At 50.5% G+C, this 20,934-nt stretch overlaps 1 protein-coding gene across 1 annotated transcript in view; it reads right to left on the minus strand.

The window, feature by feature from the left end:
* LOC131419649 (maestro heat-like repeat family member 5) overlaps positions 1-20,347 on the minus strand; it is a 68,653-nt gene extending 48,306 nt beyond the window's left edge. The window contains 7 exon segments of the mRNA XM_058565017.1: positions 6,011-6,066; positions 7,596-7,755; positions 11,573-11,701; positions 12,615-12,762; positions 14,028-14,204; positions 20,149-20,233; positions 20,236-20,347. Of these exon segments, the coding sequence (XP_058421000.1) occupies positions 6,011-6,066; positions 7,596-7,755; positions 11,573-11,701; positions 12,615-12,762; positions 14,028-14,204; positions 20,149-20,233; positions 20,236-20,347 (867 nt within the window).
* Positions 20,348-20,934: the final 587 nt, after the last annotated feature.

Raw genomic sequence — 20,934 nt, forward strand, 5'->3', positions numbered from 1 at the left:
ATTGAACCCAAGGTGGGGGTCATGGGAACCTCCCATGTATAGCTTGTGGGTCAGAAGCACGAGTGACAATCTGAACTTGCAATTGGCATCTGAATTGGGGGTGCAGTCTTGTGGGACTGAACCCTCACCCTGTGGGGTCTGACACTATCTCCAGGTAGATAGTATCAGAATTGAGTTAAGCTGCAGGACACCCACTCAGTATCTGCTGAGAACTGGAGAACTGATCGGTGGTGTTGGAAAACACACATCAGAATCACGAATTGATGCCGCATTTTGTCAAATGCTTTCTCTTCATTGAGATGATCATAATTTTAATACTTTATTCTCTTAATGTGTTGAATTACATTTATTGATTTTCAAATGTTAAATTGACCTCATGTCTCTGGGATAAAACCCCCTTGATCTTGTTGTATTATCCTTTTTATGTATTGCTGGATTCAGTTTGCTGATATTTTGTTAAAGATTTTTGAGTCTATCTTCATGAAGGATACTGGTCTGTAGTTTTCTTGTAATATCTTTGGCTTTGGTGTCAGAGTTGTGCTGGCCTCATAAATGATTTGGGAAGTGTTCCTTCCTCTATTTTCTGAAAGAATTTGTGTAGACTTGGTATTATTTCTTCCTTAGCTATGTGATAGAATCAACCAGTGAAGTATCCAAGCCTGGAGTTTTCTTTGTGGGAAGGTTTATAATTACGATTCCAATTTCTTCGATACAGGACTACTCAGATTTTCTGTTTCTTTTTGTGTTGGTTTGACAATTGGTGTTTTTCAGGGAATTTGTCTGTTCAAGCTAAATCGCCTAATTTACTGGAATCATATTTCATTATTGCCATTTCACGTCTAAAGGATGTATAGTGATATTTCTTCTTCTTTTCTGATATTACTATTTTGTGTTTTTTAGTTTCTTTCTTCAGTCTATCAAAGAGCTTATCATTTTATCAATCTTTTTGAATAACTTACCTTTGGTTTTATTCACTCTCTACTGCTTGTCCCTTTAAAAAATTTCTTTGATTTCTAGTCTAGTCTTTATTATTTCTTTCCTTCTCCTTACTTTGGGTTTAATTTGCTCTTTTTGGAAAACTTCTTAAAATGTAAGTTTATATAATAAACTTTACAGCTTTCTTCTTTTCTAATGTAGGCATTAAAAAATATAAATTTCCTCTTATGCATTCCTTTTTGTTGAACCCCACAAATTTTCATGTTGTGTTTTCACTTTCATTCAGTTCAAAATATTTTCTAATTTCCCTTGTGATGTCTTCTTTGACCCTGGGTATTTAGATGTGTGCTGTCTAATTTCCAAATATTTAGAATTCTTTTGAATATGAATATTGAGGTCATGTTGGTTTATAACATTATATAAATTTCAGGTGTACATTGTTATATTCCGACTTCTCTATAGACTGCATCATGTTTACCACCAAAAGTCTAGTTGCCATCCTTCACCATACACACATGCCCCCTCTACCCTCTGGTAACCACCAATCTGTTTTCTGTATCTATGTGTTTGTTTATCTTCCACATATGAATGAAGTCCCATGGTAATTGTCTTTCTCTGTCTGGCTTACTTTGCTTAGCACATTACCCTCAAGGTCTATTCATGTTGATGCAAATGGCAAGATTTCATCTTTTTTATGGCTGAGTAGTATTCCATTGTATGTATATACCACATCTCCTTTATGCAATCATCTGTTGATGGGCACTTAGGTTGCTTCCACATCTCGGTTGTTGTGGATAATGCTGCTATGAACATAGAGGTGCATATATCTTTTCAAATTAGTGTTTTTGTGTTCTTTGGATAAATACCCAGAAATGGAATAGCTGGATCATATGGTAGTTCTATTTTTAATTTTTTGAGGAATCTCTATGCTGTTTTCCATAGTGACTGCACCAATTTACACGCCCACCAGCAGTGTAGGAGGGTTCCTTTTTCTCCACATCCTCTCCAACACTTCTGATTTCTTGTCTTTTTAATAATAGCCATTATGACAGGTGTGAGGTGATAACTCACTGTAGTTTTGATGTGCATTTCCCTGATGATTAGTGATGCTGAACATCTTTTCATGTGCCTGTTTGCCACCTGTATACCTTCTTTGGGAAAACGTCTGTTCATATCCTCTGCCTATTTTTTGACTGGGTTGTTTTTTGTTGTTGTTGAGTTGTATGAGTTCTTTATATATTTTGGATATTAACCCCTTATCAGATTTATGATTTGCAAATATCTTCTCCTAATTGGTAAGTAGTCCTTTTGTTTTGTTTTTGATGGTTTCCTTTGCTGTGCAGAAGCTCTTTAGTCTGCTGTAGTCCTATTTGTTTATTTTGTCTTTTGTTTCCCTTGCCTGAGGACACATGATATTCAAAAAGATGCTGCTAAGACTGATGTCAAAAAGCACACTGCCTATGTTTTCTTCTGGGAGTTTTAGGTCTTACATTCAAGTCTTTAATCCATCTTGAGTTAATTTTTTGCATATGGTGTAAGATAAAGGTCTACTTTCATTCTTTTGCATGTGGCTGCTGGTTTTCCCAGCATCGTTTATTGAAGGGACTTTCCTTTCTCCATCGTATGTTCTTGGCTCCTTTGTCAAAAATTAGTGGTCGATAGATGTGTGGGTTTATCTCTGGGATCTCAATTCTGTTCCATTAACCTGTGTGTCTGTTTTTCTGCCAGTACCACGCTGTTTTGATTACTATGGCTTTGTACTATATTTTGAAATCAGAGAGTGTGATACTTTCAGCTTTATTCTTTTTTTTCTCAGGATTACTTTGGCTATTTGGGGTCTTTTGTTGTTCCATATACATTTTAGGATTCTTTGTTCTATTTCCATGAAAAATGTTGTTGGGATTCTTATTGGGATTGCATTGAATCTGTAGATTGCTTTAGGTAATATGGATATTTTAACTATGTCAATTCTTCCAATCCACGAGCATGGAATATCTTTCCATTTCTTTATGTCTTCAATTTCTTTCAACAGTGTCATATAGTTTTCAGTCTATAGGTCTTTCACTTCCTTGGTTAAATTTATTCCTTGGTATTTTATTCTTTTTGTTGCAGTTGTAAATGGGATTGTATTTTTGATTTCTCTTTCTGCTGGTTGATTGCCAGTGTATAGAAATGCAACTGATTTTTGTATGTTGATTTTGTACCCTGAAACTTTACTGTATTCGTTAGTTATTTCTAATAGCTTTTTGGTGGATTCTTTAGGGTTTTCTATATATAGAATCATGTCATCCACAAATAGTGACAATTTTACTTTTCCTTTCCAACTTGGATAACTTTTATTCATTTTTATTGCCTAATTGCTCTGGCCAGGACTTCCAATACTATGTTGAATAAGAGTAGTGATAGTGGGCATCCTTGTCTTGTTCCTCTTCTTAGATGAATAGCTTTCAGTTTTCCACTGTTGAGTATGATGTTGGCTGTGGGTTTGTCATATGTGGCCTTTATTATGTTGAGGTACTTTCCTTCTATACCCATTTTATGGAGAGTTTTTATCATTAATGGATGTTGGATCTTGTCAAATGCTTTCTCTGCATCTATTAAGACAATCATGTGATTTTTATCCCTTATTTTGTTAATGTGGTGTATCACATTGATTTGCGCATGTTGAACCACCCCTGTGTTTCTGGCATAAATCCCACTTGATCATGGTGTATGATCCTTTTAATGTACTGCTGTATTCAGTTTGCCAATATTTTGTTGAGGATTTTGGCATCTATGTTCATCAGTGATATTGGCCTTTAATTTTCCTTTTTTGTGTTGTCTTTGTCTGGTTTTGATCAGGGTGATGTTGGACTCATAGAATGAGTTACGAAGTGCTCCATCTTCTTCAATTTTTAAGAATAGTTTGAGAAGGATAGGTGTTAAATCTTCCTTGAATGTTTGGTAGAATTCACCAGAGAGGCCGTCTGGTCCTGGACTTTTATTTTTTGGGAGATTTTTGATTACTGTTTCAATCTCTTTATTTGTGATTGTTCTATTCAAATTCTCTATTTCTTCTTGACTCAGTTTTGGGAGGTTGTATTATTCTAAGAATTTATCCATTTCGTCTGGATTATTCAATTTGATAGCATACAGCTTTTCAAAGTATTCTCTTATAATCTTGTATTTCTGTGGTATCCATTGTAATTTCTCCTCTTTCATTTCTGATTTTATTTATTTGAGCTTTCTTTCTTTTTTCATAGGGAGTCTGGCTAAGAGTTTGCCAATTTTGTTCATCTTTTCGAAGAACCAGCTCTTAGTTTCATTGAGTTTTTGCTATTGTCCTTTTAGTCTCTATTTCATGTATTTTCACTCTCACTTTTATTATTTCCTCCCTTCTACTGATTTTGGGCTTCATTTGTTCTTCTTTTTCTAGTTCTTTTAGATGTAGTGTTAGATTGTTTATTTAAGATTTTTCTTGTTTCTTGAGGTAGGCCTGTATGCTATAAACTTTCCTCTTAGTACTGCTTTTGCTGCATCCCTTAGGTTTGGGTATGTTGTGTTTTCATTTTCATTTGTCTCCAGGTATTTTTTGATTTCTTCTTTGATTTCTTTATTGACCCAATAGTTGTTCTGTAGCGTGTTGTTCAGTCTCCACATATTTGTGACTTTTACAGTTTTCTTCTTGTAATTGATTTCTAGTTTCATACCTTTGTGGTTGGAAAAGATGCTTGATATGATTTCAATCTTCTCAAATTTATTGAGACTTGTTTTGTTTCTCAACATATGGTCTGTCTTTAGAAAGTTCCATGTACAGTTGAGAAGAATGTGTATTCTGTGGCTTTTGGATGGAATGCTCTATAATGGATCTATTAAGTCCATCTGGTCTAGTGCTTCATTTAAGGCCAATGTTTCCTTGTTGACTCTCTGTCTGGATGATCTAGCCATTGATGTAAGTGGGTCCAGATATATTTTTGCTATTGATTTTCAATTTATGTTCTGGTCAGAGAATGTACTCTGTTTGATTTCAGCCCTTTTAAATTAATTGAAACTTGATATATGGCCCAGCAAATGATCTATCTTGGTGAATGTTCTATTTACATTTTAAAGGAATGTCAATTAGACCAATTTGGTTAATTATGTTGTTCAAGTCTTCTATATCCTGAGTGATTTTTTCTGTCTTGTTTTTCTATTAATTACTTGTGTTGCTGCTGCTGCTGCTGGTATTATTTCTACTAGATGCCATTTAATTACTCCTATATGGTCATGATAACTAACAATTAACAAGGGCTTCCTGTGTACCAGGCATGGTGCCAAGCACTTTATATGGATTATTTCTTATGATCTTCACAACAAACATGTTATCCTGGTACTTTTATCCCCATTTGACAGATGAGGGAACTAAGATATGGAGAGGAAAGTAGGTCACCCAGGCCACACAGCTGTGATTGGTCAAATCTGCACTTGAACTGAGGTCTGCCAGAGTCTTGCATCCTTTCTACAAGCCGCACAAGCCTCTCACTTGGGTGTGTGGTCAGAGACGGACCTGCATGATGCCACTCCTTGGCCGTGGCAGCTTCTGTCCACCCTGACCTGCTTCCTTCCTCCTCTGATCTCAGATCTGGCCTCTGCATCCTCTCTGGCCCCCTCAGTCATGGATACAGACCACAGGATGGGTGGGAAGGGCCTTGTATGTGTTGGACACCTGCTCTGTGTCAGGCATTTAGAGGCCAAGGTTCAAGTTCCAGCTCCCCAGGGACCAGCTCCATGACTGAGGTCAAGACCCCTTCCCTCCTGAAGCCTGTTTGCTCATCTGTAAAGTGGGGCTCTCCCTCCTTCCCTCTCCCTCCTCCTGCCCCTTCCCTCCCCTCTCCCTCCTCTACCCCCTCCCTCCTTCCCCCTCCCTCCTACTCCCTCTCTCCTTCCCCCTCCCTCCCTGTGTTCCCTTCCTCCCCTCTCCTTCCTCTCTCTACCTTCTCTGCCTCCTTCCCTCCCAGGGCTGAGCAGGTGACCATCCACACTGATTTGCTGCTGCTCCCCTGTTGTCCCCACATTGTCCCTGCAGAAGGCCCCAGTGGCCGGGCTCCCTCCCTACCTGGTCCAGCTGCTCCTCCCAGCATGCCTTATCTCCAATGCTGAAGATTTCCTCTGCTGGAGAGAGAGGAGTCACTGGAGGCTAGGTCTGATGTCCATGGCCATGGCCGGATCTTGGGCTCCAAGCCCAAATCCCGTGGACATGAGACTGAGTCAGGGTGACATCGTTCTGCCTCTGCCCATTCTGGCTCCATGGAGAAAGTTAACTCAGAGGATAGTGAGCCAGGCTTGGGCTTGGAGTCCAGAGAGCTGGGTTGGAGTTGTGGCACTGTCACTGTGGCTGTGTGACCTCAGATAGCCACATTCCCTCTCTGGGCCTCAGGCTCACCAATGGTGAATGGAGGGGTCTCTGTGGGCATGGCCATTTGGGATGCCCTGGGGTCCCCTCACGGGTGGGAAAATAAGGCTCAGGGAGGGGTGCACTGTAAGACTGGAAAGCTTTACTGGAACTTTGGAAACCCAACTTCAGAGGGAGGGGCTGCTTCGGGGGTGTCCCTGGGGGTCTCAGAGGTCACCTAGCCCACCCAGCCTGCCAGTCCCAGGCAGAGGGTGCAAAGCTGAGCCAAGCTGGGGCCTGCCTCCTCCCACCCAGCCTTAGAGTCCAAACTCCCAAGCACGGCCTCAGAGGCCCCCCACCAGGCTGGACCTCCATGTCGATAGCAGAGTCTGCCACCGTTCCCTCCTCAAACTCCTACTCATCCCTCAAGGCACAGCTTAGACTTGGCAGCCTCCTCCAAGAAGCCCTCCCTGATGGCCGCCAGGGCAGCCCAGTACCTCCCCAGCTGGGTGGTAGTGAGCTCAGTCATGCTTGTGAATGAATGAACACGTGACTAAATGAAAGCTGGCACCTGCCTCCCTTGCGAGGCTGTGAGCTCCTGAAGGCAGGCTGCCTGGCTCACATTGGGTGCTCCATCAGTGTTTGCCTCTTGCATTAGCTGAGCTCTCATGATGGCAAGACCCCTCTTTATAGGCCCTCCCTCGGGGTCCTCAGAGACCCCCACTGTCCAGGGCGGCCCTTCCCATGGCTCGGGGGCAGTGGCTATTGTGGAAGCACCCCGACCCAGACACCACAGGCCTGTGTCATGCTGCTGGGTGACCTGGGCCCGTCACACTGCCTCTGTGAGCTCGGCCTCCTCGTCCACCAGCGTGGAGGGGAACCTGCCTCGGTGATCAAGGGAGAGGGCCATGCAGCCGTGCTGGCCTCACATGCATCCTGGGCCACCTCCTGGAGCCTCCTCGCCCCGTCCTGGTCCTGTCCAGGCCCATAGTTGAAATGCTGACAGCAGGATGCGGCCTAGTTGGGACAGGGCAGCACAGCAGGATGGTGGTACCCTCTCACGGGGGTCCCGATGTGGCCCGGGCTGGCCGCGGGGAGGCGGGCTGTCGGATGCTTGGTCAGCAGCTGGTTGCCCTCTGGCACGAACATGCGTCACTGCTGTGCAACCGACGCTTGGCCCTGCTTGTGTCCTGGGCGTCAGCGGCACAGCCGGGCCCCTCCTGGCTCTCTCTCCATGACCTGACCTGCCCCACCCCTTCTGAGGCCAGGCTGGGTGTGGGGGGCCCGCAGGCCCTGAGGCAGGACGTACCATTAAAGGTCAGGGTGCTCATCACGTAGAACAGGCTGCGGTGCGGGAAGACGCCTGTCAGGACCTCGGTCTCCAGGAGCTGGGCCACCGCACGCCACGAGTGCCTGCAGATGGCCACCAGCACGTCACCGGCCGCGTCCTGGTACACATCTTCCAGATCCTGGGGTGGGGAGGCAATAAGCAAGAGCAGGCGCTTAGACAGGGCTGTGGCATTTCACACGTGGTCTGGTCTGGTGGGCAGGGCAGCCGTTCTCAACCCATCTATGGGACAGAAAACGGAGGCCCGGAGGCCCAGAGGCCCGACATGCACACCTGGCAGGTGGAGCTCAAGCTCAGCCCCAGGGCTTAGAACTTCCTGTGACTCCCACGTCCTCTGACAGTTCCCGAAACCCATCGTCTTCTTCCTGCTTCTTTTTTCTTTTTGAGGAAGAGCAGCCCTGAGCTAACATCCATGCTAATCCTCCTCTTTTGCTGAGGAAGACCGGCCCTGAGCTAACATCTATTGCCAATCCTCCTCCTTTTTTTTTCCCCCTTTTTCTCCCCAAGGCCTCAGTAGATAGTTGTATGTCATAGTTGTACATCCTTCTAGTTGCTGTACGTGGGACGCCGCCTCAGCATGGTCAGACAAGCGGTGCATTGGTGCGCGCCCGGGATCCGAACCCGGGCCGCCAGCAGTGGAGTGCGCGCACGTAACCTCTAAGCCACGGGGCCGGCCCCTTCTTCCTGCTTCTGAGCCTTTGCTCATGCTGCCTGGAACACTGTTCCCACTTGCCCTGTCTATCCAAATCCTAGTCCTTCTTTAAAGCTCGCCCCCAGGCCTACACTCAGGAGATGTGTCCTGAAGTCCATGCCACCTCTCTTCCTAAGCTCCTGGCAGCTCAGGACAATGTCACATCCTCTGATTCTTCATCCCCATGAATTCTGGAGTTCTCTGGCCTAAGGAGTCAGAGTGTCAGCAGCTCAGGGCAGAGACCCAGCTGGCCTGTCCCCTGGCTAGGCCACCACAGTCTAGTGGAGGGGCGTTGTCAGGAAGAAAGGAACCGCCCACACCCTGGAACCCAGCTCTGTGTTGCCACACCCAGTACTTTTCTCAACAAGTGTGTGCTATTTCCTTTGATCTTGCTCCAATTTTGAGTTCCTCTCTTCCCCATTTCTTAGTGGGAGCCGTCAACTGGCTGCTGGAGGGAGGCAGGTGCCACAGGATCATCGCTGGGCTAAGGCCAGGGGTCTGCCCTGCATTTGGTGGCATCTGAAAGGCTCCCCCCATGTGCCCTGTGATGATGTCTGACTCACTGTATGAAATCATTATATCATTTATAATTTATGAGGGCTTCTCGTTTCGATGGATTGAATCCGATTTTACTCTTCTAAAAAAAGACCTCAACTGAACTACATTTAGGAGATTTTTTAAAAGGATGACAGCAACCACATTCTGGAGGCTGGAGAGCAGATGGATGAGAGGTAACCGGGCTGAGTGCTAAGCCAGCAGCAGGGCAAGCCGAGAACCAGCCTCGCCTATGCTGCATAATCTTCCCATTGTTGGATAAAAATCCGGGAGGTGCGTCTCCTGGGCCTCTGCAGCTGGGGTGTTGGGTGTAGGGAGAGAGTGGTTTAAGAAGTGCTCAGATGCCTAGATGTTCTCCCCTCTCTGCACACCTGGAGGGTCCAACAAAGTCTGCAGGCTTGGTCCCAGGAGAGGGCAGGCAGGGGTCTCTGAGCGTGGAGGCCAGGCCTGTAAGCACAGGGGAGAGTCACTTCATAGGCCAGGCCCTCCGCAAGGCTGCCCTCGGCCTCAGTCTCCAGGCCAGGCCCTGGATTGGGGTCTTCTCCGGGAGATCTGGACGTCCCAGGAGGAAAGATAGAGAGGTGCCGATACAGGCTGGGGGTCGGGGCACACGGGGGGCTCACCTCATTATTCTACAGTGGACCCCAGATCCTACCACCTCACCCGTGTGTTCAGAGCACCCTATCAACTTCCAATCACAGGCAGACAGCCACGCCGGAGAAGCCCTCGGACGTGGGAGTGAACGAAACCCACAGCCACAAACCTGACGAAACCCAGAAAAAACCTACTTGGAGGAAAGAGAGGCCAAACAGAGATGAAAACTTCAAGGCAAACTCTCTTAAATATGCTCTGAGAGATAACAGCAGAGACTGCATCCACAAATGCTGTAAACAGCATGACAGGAAAAAGGAACATTCCGAGAACAAAAACAAGATCTCTGGAAAGTTAAAGATGCAAGAGCATAAACGGGAGACTCAATAGAAGGTCTGGAAGATAACAAGGAATCTTCAGAGAGCAGAACAAAGAACAGAGAGAAGGAAAAGCAGAGGCAAGAAAAGAACATTAGGAATTATTGAAAGTTCTGCGTGTGAGTGTTGGGCATTCCTGAAGCCCAGAGCAGAGAAATGCCGGGGACAGCCTCATCAGTGAAATAGTGGAAGCAATCTTCCAGAGGTCCCAAGCAGCCAGACTGAAGGACCCAGGACCACAAAGCCTGGTGGCTGAACACAGACCTGGAGCGAGACACCGCATTGCAGGATCACAGAACATGCAGGGGGAGAGAAGGCTCAAGGAGCCGCCGGCAGAGAGGCGGGTCTTGGATAAAGGACTAATGTTCAGGATGGTTTTGAAGTCCCAACAGCTGCAGCGGGGGAAGGAAGACCACGGGACGATGATCTCCCACGCATAGTCCAGGGTGTTTCCAGAGATGCAAGGTCTCAAAATTGGCCTGCCCCCACCTGAGCTGGGGAGCTGGAGGTGGGCTGCAGTGTGCTTACAAGCAGAAAGCGCAGAGCAGCCGACTGCGGCACCCAGCCCTGCACAGCCCTGCCCCACGCTGGCCCAGGGCGGCTCCTGTCCACCCCCAGGGAGGCAGAAGCCAGGTCGCCCCAGACACGGGTGGGCTTTCTCGTCCCGCAGCCCTCACCAGCCTGGGACGCCGCCGCCCCCACCACAGCTCTTTATTATCGTTAGTCTGTGGACTATGCAAGGATGTCTTGCATTTCTAAGACATGCCTAATGTGTTTCACAAGGACAGGTTAAAAATGTTTTTAAAAATTAAAAAAAGAATTTTAGAAAGAAAACAAATATAGTGGATATGGACTTTGTCCCCTGTTTTTCTCTGAGTCCCACTAGGATGGATTCACGAACTTCTCCGTGGGGAGCAGGGGAGCGCGTCACACCTGCTGCTCACAGCTGGGGAGCCACTGCAGGCGAGCCTCCTAAACTCTCTGAGCCTTGATCCCTCCATCTGTGCACGGGGGTCATAAACGCCCTGCAGGAGGGTGAAGTGAAGCCCCTTGCTGCTTCGTGGAGTGCCAGGGATTGCACCCGTGGTGGTGGGCCTTGGTGACTGGTCACCCCTCTCTGACCATGACTGGTCAGATGTTTACGGACTAGTCCACCGTGGGGCGACCCCGGCCTAGTCTGTCTAAATAAAAACCCTAGACCCCCAAAGCTTGGAGCTGGAGTCAGCAGAGATGGCGGACGGGCCTGGGGCAGCTCCTGGGCTGCAGCCTGAGTGGGGGTGGGATGGCAGGGGTGGCACGGCTCAGATCCCAGCCTGCGCGTCTCCATGGGGAAGGGACGCAGAAGGCGGGCAGCCACGGGCTGGGCTACAGCCTGGGGAATGGCCGAGACTCAGAGAAGGCCTTCCAGAGGCTGGGGTGGTAAGGAAGGTGATGAGAGGGGGACCCAGAGCCCGCCTTGGAGCAGGGACTTCTGGGGAAAGGGAGGTAGGCACCAGAGCAGACATTTGGCTCATCCACTTACGGGTCCTGTGGCCTTAGACGAGCAGTGAGCTCTCTGAGCCTCGCTTTTTCAACTGTAAAATGGGTGCATGAGGTTGTCCCTCAGAAGGGGCTGAGGGTAAGAAAATGGGCAGAAACCACTTGGTCAATAGCAAGGCTGGGCATGCCCAGCATTACTTGGATCCGTGGGGCAGTGGTCTATTTGCTGGGGAGGGGAGGCCCACCGTGGACTTGGTCATGTTCTCCAGGGCCAGCTGCATGAAGGTTTTCTCCCAGGTCACCTCCAAGGAGTCAAGGGCTCCAATGACAGCCTCCATGACGCGGAGCAGCCGGAACTTGTGCCAGGTGGAGATCTGTGGCTAGCAGAGTGGACAGAGGCTCAGGGACAAGTTGGGTCTGATCATGCGGGGAGTTGCCAGTAGGAGCATAGGTGGGGGGCAGGTGAGGAGGTCAGAAGGAAAAGATCACAAGCGGATGAATTTGGCCATTCGTCCAGGAACCATTTACCGAATATCTACTGTATGCAGACCCTGAACTAGGTTCTGCCGAGACAGATGAATAAAAATGTGTCCTTATCCTCAGGGGACTGCTATGTGATTTTAAAAGTCAGTTCACTCATTCATTCATTTATTCACTGATTCATTAAAACTCAGACAGATCCTCCCCACAATCATCCACCCACCCAACCATTCACCCATCCATCTAGCCATTCATCCATCCATCCATCCATCCACCTATCCACCCATCCACCCACGCATCCACGCATCCACCCATCCACCCACCCACCCATCCATCCACCCGCCCACCCACCCACCCAACCATCCACCTATCCATCCATCCATCCACTCATCCACACATCCACTCACCCATCCATCCATCCACCCATCCATGCATCCATCCATGCATCCACCCATCCACCCATCCATGCATCCACGCATCCATCCATCCACCCATCATCCATCCACCCATCCATCTCTGCCACTTAAAAGCTCTATGACTTTAGATGAATCACTTCCCTTCCCTAAGCCTCAGTTTTCTCATCTATGGGGAACATAATATCTATAACATGATACTGCTCTGAGGGTGATCAACACACATTTGTCTACTTCCTTTTCTTCCCGCTCAGCCCATTGGTCATATGAGGAGATTGACTTGCCCAAAATCATGAAGCTGCTATATGGAGAAGACAAGATTTGAGCCCTCCTTGGGATCTAGCCCTCCCCTCTGCTCCCCATGCCTGCCCCAAATGGCCCAAGCAGCTCTCACCTCCATGTTGTCTATGAAGTAGTTATAGATGGTTTCCAACACCAGGTTGGGGGCCTTGTAAGCCATGATCTTGATCTTCTTGATGACGTAGCTCATGTGGAGGGGGTCTGAAGCATTCAGGTCCTGGAGCAATTTGAGGCAGTTGGCTAAAGCAGACAGCAAGAAGGTGTGAGGGTAGACGGGCTGTGGGAAGGTCACACTGTGCCAGCAGTGCCGGGTGGGCAGGGAAGGGGTAGGGCTGGGAATGGGAAAGGGTGATCTGAAAATGAAGACTGGAGAACTGAACACACTGGGAAATCCTGGGCCTCCTGACTGTCCAAACAGTCCTCCTGGGGTTCAAGATAGGATAAGAAGCATAAATACATGCACAGCTGCACACTCTTATTCACGCAGGCATGTTTTCATCCTTTCATTGATTCAACCATCTTTTCATCCACCCATTTATCCATTCATCTATCATCCACCTATTCATTAATCCATCTGTCTATCCATCCACACATTCATTCATATGTTTGTCTATCAATCCATCTATCCATCCACCCATCTGTCCATCTTTATATTCATCCACCAATCCACCCATTAATAAATTTATCCATCTACTCACCCATCCACTCATAAATTTATCCATCCATCCACCCATCTATCTACCCCTCCATTCATAAATTCATCAGTCCATCCACCTACCCACTATCATCCATTTTAAAATCCATCCATCCATCCATCCATCATCCATCATCCACACATCTATTCAAAAATTAACCACCTATCCCTCTGTCCTTCCGTCTATTCATTCCTTCACCCTCCATCCAGCCATCCACCACTCAATGATGTTTGCTCTGTGTGGTCATAGGGCTGTGTGTGTGGGCTCAAAGAGGAATCAGGGCCCAGCTCTGTTCTGAAGGAGCCTCCAGCCCAGGGGAGCCCTACGCAGTATCAGTGGACTTTGGTTCTCTGGGGTAGTTGTATAAAAGGCCCTAGGTACACAGAGAGGGGAGGGGCAATAAATCCTGACTAAGATGGAGGGGCAGTCAGGACTGGCTTCTCAGAGGAGGTGGCAGTTGGACTTTGCCTAGAAGGATGAAGGCAAGTCATCCTTTGAATGAGGGGAAAAGCATGCCAGTGACAGGACAGGGTGTGGGAGGAGAGTGGAAGGTGGGGTGTGAGAGAGGGTATTCTTTTGGGCTTTGTATGGTGTTTCGGGAGGCATGAAGGGGCCAAGGAGGGTGTGCAGGGATCTCTGAGAAAGCTTCACTATGTCCACACCCCTTGATGTCCCCAAGGTCCTGGGGAGTAGACTCCCTCTGGCTCTCACCCTCAGACTTTCTTCGGGTGGAGGGACGTGGTGGTGGGATCTGCTGGAACCGGAGCAGCCCACGCCCCCGCCTGCCTGAGTCCCGGGGCTGGTGGTCGTCTGCTTCGTAGTGTTCTTTCGTGAACATCTGGTGCTCCTCGGGCACCAGTGCAGCGGGGCTGCTCTGTGACTTGCGGAGCACGATGGTGGTGGGGTGCGCCTGTCTGTCCCCGCGGGTAGAGTCCTGAGGTACCTTCGTGTAAGACAGGACCTTCGTGGATTCGGAGATGTGGGAGGAGCTTCTGAAATGGAAAAGGGGTCCTGGGTGTATGCAGCTGGACGCCCTGTGTGTTCACGGACGCAAGGAAACGCTGAGAGCTACACTGGTGTGGATCAGGCTGGGAAGCACCCTTCCACGTGTCCACCCTTCCCCTCAATGGGCTGGCAGAGCCCTGGGAGGAGGGCAGGGGGCTTAAGGCCTCAGGGTCACTGCTCAGTAGGCAGCATCGCCTGTGGCCTGGTGGGGCCTGGCTTCCAGCAAGTGTTGGCGGGGCACACACAGCTGCGGGACGTGGAGGGCCCAGGGGATGGCATTCCCCAACTCTAGCTCTCGCGCTGACCTGGAGGAGCGCGTCTTTCAGGACCGCACGTGAGAGTGCCCTGGCTCCCGAGACATCACTGTGGGGCCTGTGAAGGAGGCCAGAGAGCTGCAGGAGCAGGAGTCCGGGGCTGGGCGTGCAGCACCCCACCCACCTGTGGTGCACCCCTGGCCCCCCATCCTGGTGCTTCAGAACACTGGTGCGTGCGTGAGAGACCCGAGAGGAAGTGTGCTGGGGGAGCAAGGAAGGCTGTGGGGCCCCGAGGCTGCTTCGTGCCCTCTCCTCCTCTCCTTCCTCCCTACTCCCTCTTTCCTTCCTCTTCTGCTGCCGTGGGAACAGGACTCCCCCAGACCGTGCTCATTGCCTTAAGGGGCTGGAAAGGAAGGCATCCTTCATTTTGGGGGTGCTGCCCGAGCCGGGCTGTCCCACAGCTCCCTCCAGCGGAGCCCCCTGGCAGAGCGGGTCTCTGCTGCACCCGCTTCACGACCTCACGTGCTCGTTCACTCCCGGCTCCCGCTTCCCAAGCACCTGCCATGTGGGCGGCTCGCTCTTTCCAGGCACCGGGGATATAATCATGAGCAAGATAAACAGCAGACAGTCCACATGTCAAACAGGTGTGCTATGTGCTATGTTAGAAGGTGGCTCATCTCTTAATAGTTTACCCGTTTGTTTGCTCCTCCACAGAAGAAATGTGTCAGATCACGTCACTCAAAATCCTCCCGCGGTTCCCCAAATCTACTAGACCCAAAAAGTGAGTGCTGCAAGTTTGCAAACATAAAGTCAGCATGCTAAAATCAGTCTTGTTTCCACATACTGCAATGAACAGGTGGGAACTGAAATAAAAAGGTACCTTGTACAGCAGCACTATGAGCTATTTAGGTATACAGTCCAACAAATAATTGTGAGCCCTATCTACTGTAAAGTCAAAATCCTGATGAAAGGAATAAAAAAGACCTCAGTAAGTGCAGTCACATACCATGTTCATGGATTGGAAGACTCAATATTGTTAGGATTTCTCCAAATTTATCTAAATATTCAATGTGATCCCAATCACAATTCCAGGAGGACGTTTTTGTAGGAACCACAAGATGTTTCTAATATTTATATGGAAAAGGACAGTAACTAAGAGAATCAAACAATTTTGAGAAAGAGCAGAGCTGGACGCTGACACTCCTGGTTTCAAGTCTTACGGTAAAGCCACAGTGATCAGGACAGGGTGGTGCTGAGGGAAGCATAGAAATATAAATAAACAGAGCAAAACAGAGTCCAGAAAAAGACCCACACGCATTAAGCTAATTGATTTTTTATAAAAGTGCAAAAGCGATTCAATTAAGGAGAGTCTCTAAACCAACGGTGAGGCAACACCTGGACGTACACGCTCAAAAACACCCCAATTTATACCCCACACTACGTACAAAAATCAACTCAAAATAGGTCAGAGACCTAGAGCAAAACCTAGAATTCTAAAACTTCTAGAAGAAAATATAGCAGAAAATCTTCCTGACCTTGGAGTAGACAAAGATTTCTTAGATGTGACACCAAAAGCACTATCCATCAAAGAAAAAAATGATAAATTGAATTTCATCAAAATTAAGAGCTTCCGCTTTCTGAAAGACATCTATAAAACATGACAAGATAAGCTTTGGACTTGGAGGAAATATTTGCAAATCACACATCTGATAAAGGACGATATCCAGAATATGTAATAGATAAATAGAATAAATAACACAAAACAAAACCACAAGCAACCTAACAAAACACGAGCAAAAGATGTGAACAGACACGTCAACAAGGGGGACATACAGATGGCAAATAAGCAAATAAAACGTGGTCGGCGTCCTTCCTCATGGGGGAAACAAGTCCAAACCGCAGGGGGAGATCACAACCCAGCTACTGGAGTGACTAAAGTCAGAAACCTGGCAAATCCCCGGCGCTGGCGCGGTGGCAGAGTGACGTGAAGTCTCTACACGGCTGCGGGGTGCAGAACGGGACAGCCGGGGTGGAAGGTACTTTGGTACTTTCTTAGAAAATTAAACATACATTTACCATCCAACTCAGCTAGTCCACGCCTAAGCGTCTACTCAAGAGAAACAACTTATTTTCACATGAAATCCGTACATGGATGTTTATAACGGCTTTATGTGTCACAGCCCCAAACGGAAGAAATCCAAACGTCCTCCGACCAGTGGAGGCGTAAGCAGACCGTGCTGCATCTCAGCAATAACAAGAAGTGAGTGACTGATAAACGCGACCTCATGGGCGATTCTTACGTGCACTGTGCTGTGTGAAAGAAACCAGACCCCCAAGGCTGCACGCTGTATCGTCCCATTTTTATGACCTTCTGAAAAAGGTAAACCATACAGACAGAAAACAGAGCAGAGCAGTGGTTTCCGGAGCGGAATTGTGGGAGGGTTGGTTATAAAAGGGGGCTGGGGGGTTATGGGGGAGATGGCTGGCGCTGCTTCCTGTCTTGATTTTGGTACTGGATACACGACCGTATGAGTTTGTCAGAACTCACAGAACTATATGCTAAAAAGAGTGAATTTTACTGTATGTGAATTATACTGTAATAAAGAAGAAAATAAGAACAAAAGAAGTGAGAACACATCATTTCACCTCCTCTGATCTCATCTCTTGCTCTCTCTTGCTTCCTCCACCCCAGTTACAGTAAGCGCCTGCTGCCCCTCACACCACCAGGCATGCCTCTGCCTCAGGACCTTTGCACCAGCCGTGCCTTCAGTCTGGGGACGTCCTTCCTCTAGACAGCTGCTCAGTTCAGTCCCTCACCTCCTTCAAGTCTTGGCTCAATTGCTACCTTCTTGATGAACCTATTTAAAATTGCACCTGGGCCTCACCCCGCACTCTCCACCTCACCCCTGTCCATTTTCTTCCATATCACTTTTTTGCTTGTGACATGTAATTTACTGCATCTATCATTTATTGGCTATCTCCTCCACTGAGGGTAAGCCACGAGGGCAGGGACCTCTCTCTCTCGTGCCCAGCTGTGTCCCTGACGCCTAGAATAGTGTCTGGAACACTTGGCAGGTACTCAGCAAACATTGCGGATGAAAGGTAGAGCCACGCAGCCAAAGCAACAAGCGGCCCCGTCCTGATCTTCCGGCTACAGCCCTGTGACAGACCCTCCCAGCTCACAGGACCCTGGTGGTCTGCCCCCTGCAGCCTCCACACCAGGATCCGGTGTGCAGCTGCCCCAGCCCGTTCCAGTCGACCTCTGGGCCTTTGCTCTCCTGGCCCCTCTGCCCAGAGCATGCATCCTTCCTCCTCCCGTCTCGCCCCCTCGTCAGGGCCAGGCAAAGATGCTCTTCAGCCTTCTTCGCCTGGAAAGAGCATCCTAGGGTTAGGAGTGCCTCCCCAACTGACTGAGCTCCCCTGAACCCTGCTGACTAACGCTGGTATTCCCTTCCCAGTCTCCCTGGGGATGTGCCGGCTGTCTCTGGGGGCCCCCGTGCATCCCCGGGCAGGCCCCCCAGTGAAGGCTGACTGGCCGAGTGAGAGGACGCATGCGAGGGCGTGCCGCCTGGGAGGGCCTTCCTTGGACAGTGGGATCCTCCTCCTTGCGTCCCCCTGGAGCCGCTCCCAGCAGCCCTGCCCCATCAGCCCCTCTCCCAGACGGCATTCATGCTGGGGGCTTGGGGCCCCTCACCCCATCCCACGGCCACGCCAGCCGGAGGATGCTCCACCCTCCCCACCACCTGCCTCTTCGGGAACCCGTGACCAGGTGGCCGAGCAGGGGACACTCGTGGGGTTGCTAGAGGGGTGGCATTCCTGCACGTCTGAGCGCTGGGGACACAGAGGACTGAGCCAGCTGTGTCCCCGGGAAGCTCCCATGTCCAGGGGACACGCTGGGGTGAAAGCATTTATAAAGTGCAGGAACAGAGACTGGGGGGCACCTGGCCTGAGGGCGGCTGAGCATCTCTGTCCCCCCTGAGGCCCACGTGGTGCCCAGCGCAGGATCATTCTTTCCTGCCTTCGTCCATTCGGTGGTGTTGATGAAATGCCTACTGTGTGCCAGTCCCGCTCCAGGCCCTGGGGGTCATCAGTGAACCACACACAGGAGCCCCTTCCCTGCGGCTCTCGCATTCTGGGGGCAGAGAGAGGATGCACGGACAAGAAACTATGTCCTGTGTCAGCTGGGGACAGTGACACGGAGGATCAAGAGGGACAGGGATCAGACGAGCCTTTGGGGGGCATTTGAAACAGCCTGGTCAGGGAGGCCTGGCCGAGCACATGCCCGGCGTGGGTGTTGGATGACTGAATAATTGAATGAGTGATGAATGAATGAAGGCATTCTGGGAACAGGGCAGCTCCCCCAGCTGGATACTTCCTGCTGAGGAGGGACGGGCGCCTCCCTTCTCGTCACCTCCCTGGGTCCCCCTACCCCCATCATCGCCTGCACTGCAGCCACTGAGGACGGCCACAGGCTGGGCACTTGATCTCACCCACGCTATCTTCAAACCAACCCCACAAGGCGCTGAGACACAGAGAGGTTCGGTGACCTGTCCCAGGACACACAGCCTCTGCGGGATGGCGCCAGTTCAGACCCGAGCCCCAACCCCGAAGCCTGCATCCTGGGGACCGTGGCCTTTCCTGGGGCGGCCGCTTCAGGGCCAAGTGCACACGTTACCCCTCCTGGAGGGCCCCTTCTTCCTGTGACCTCTCTGAGAACCAGCCACTTCCCAGCCATTCCCAGATACTCGGCCTTTTACGTGGAGACGGCGGGCGCCACCTCTGCGGGCACCTCCCGGGGTCGGGGTCTGGCCTCACTCTGCGCCCGGAGGGGCCTTGGGCGGGTCAGCGTTGGCCACAGGCGCGAGGGAGACCTGCATCGCACCCCAACCGGCATCCCAGCCCCGCAGCAACCAAACTGAGCGTATTTTTAAACATGGAAAACCGACAGGAACAGAGTTAGGCAAACAGCTGCAGGGGAGCGTTTTCTCGCCTGAGAAGCATCCAAGCCGTGGCAGAGGAGGAGACGGCCTGACACACAACACAGACGGGAAGAGCTCCGTGTAGACCAAAATAACTGAGTTCAAAGGCAGGTACAAGGCTGCTCCTTCTGGAACAGCCCCCAGCAAAGGGAACCCACGCAGGAATGCCGCTCCGGAACCCGCCCGGGAGAGCCTGGAGAGCAGGGCCTGCCCGTGTCCCAGGAGGGCAACCCCCCCCCCACCGGGGCTCCCAGGAGGCAGGGAGGGAGCCCGCCAGCCGGCCTCTGACCTGCCGTGGCCGCAGGAAGGTGGAGCTGCCCTAGTGCCCGCCCAGGATGCTGGGGACACTGGGCCCGAAGGCCACAGAGGAACACTCCTTATGTCTCCGCAAGGACACTGGCTGTTGTATCATCTCCTCCCCGCAGGTGGAGAAGCCCAGGCTCAGGGAAGCGGGTGGACAGTCTGTCTGTCCATCTGTCCATCTGTCCACTCATTCACACTGCAAGCGTGTGTGGACGAGCACTGACACGTGGCTGGCCACACCTCTGGCCCCACCAGCAGTCAACAGCCCCACAGCGCCGTGATGGCCAAGCCGTTTCCTCCCTCTCAGCCTCCTCTCCACCAGGTCAGCCCCAGACCCCTCCCCAGGCTGCTCCTGGCTCCAGGCCCCTCCCTCCTTCACCCCGATGCCCCGCGGGGGTGCCCTGCAGGGAGGCACTCTCCTGAGAGATGGAGAGGCCAGGGCCCCTGTGAGAAGCAGGGCATGGGGGTCCCCTCCTGACCCCCACACCTCCTGGCCTAGAGCCGGGCTGACCTGGAGTTCCCAGACACGGCGGATGGCGTCCCATCAGCTGCAGTGGCGCTGTGTGGCTTTTCCAAAGGCTGCTCGTCCATGCTAGGGTGCGGTTTGGAGAACCCACAGGCTCTATCCTCACGCAGGACGGGGCAGCCCTATCCCTGGGCGTCCCCCTCCCCCACTGCAGCCCGCCCTGACCTCACCCCCGAGGTCACAATGGTCCCAGTGTCCACAGCACCTTTCCAAGGACAGTGCTGTGGAACTGGACACCGTGTCTGGGCCCAGCACGTGCACGGGTGTGTGCGTGGACGTGTGCTCCCAGTGTGGCTGGGACTCGGCCCTTCCCTCTCTGGTTCTCAGTTGTCTCCTGTAAGGCCCGTGCAGTTGGCCCCAGCCCGTGCCTTGACTGCAGCCTTTCGAGAGACCCCGAGACAGAAGACCCGGCTAGGCCATGCCTGGATTCCTGACCCCAAAACTGTGAGATAGTAAATGCGTATTGCTTGAAGCCACTAAGTTTTGAGGTCATTTGTCACACAGCAGTAGATAACAGACACATATTCCATGCCAGGGACAAGGCAGCAGAGGCAGGACTCTGTATGACGTCCCTTCACAGGGGGCCAGGGTCCGGCAGCACGCTGCAGGGCGCAGCTGGTCCAGAAGGCAGACTGGGGACTCCCCGCATGGA

The sequence above is a fragment of the Diceros bicornis genome, chromosome 21 (genome assembly GCF_020826845.1).
Source record: "Diceros bicornis minor isolate mBicDic1 chromosome 21, mDicBic1.mat.cur, whole genome shotgun sequence".
NCBI lineage: Eukaryota > Metazoa > Chordata > Mammalia > Perissodactyla > Rhinocerotidae > Diceros > Diceros bicornis.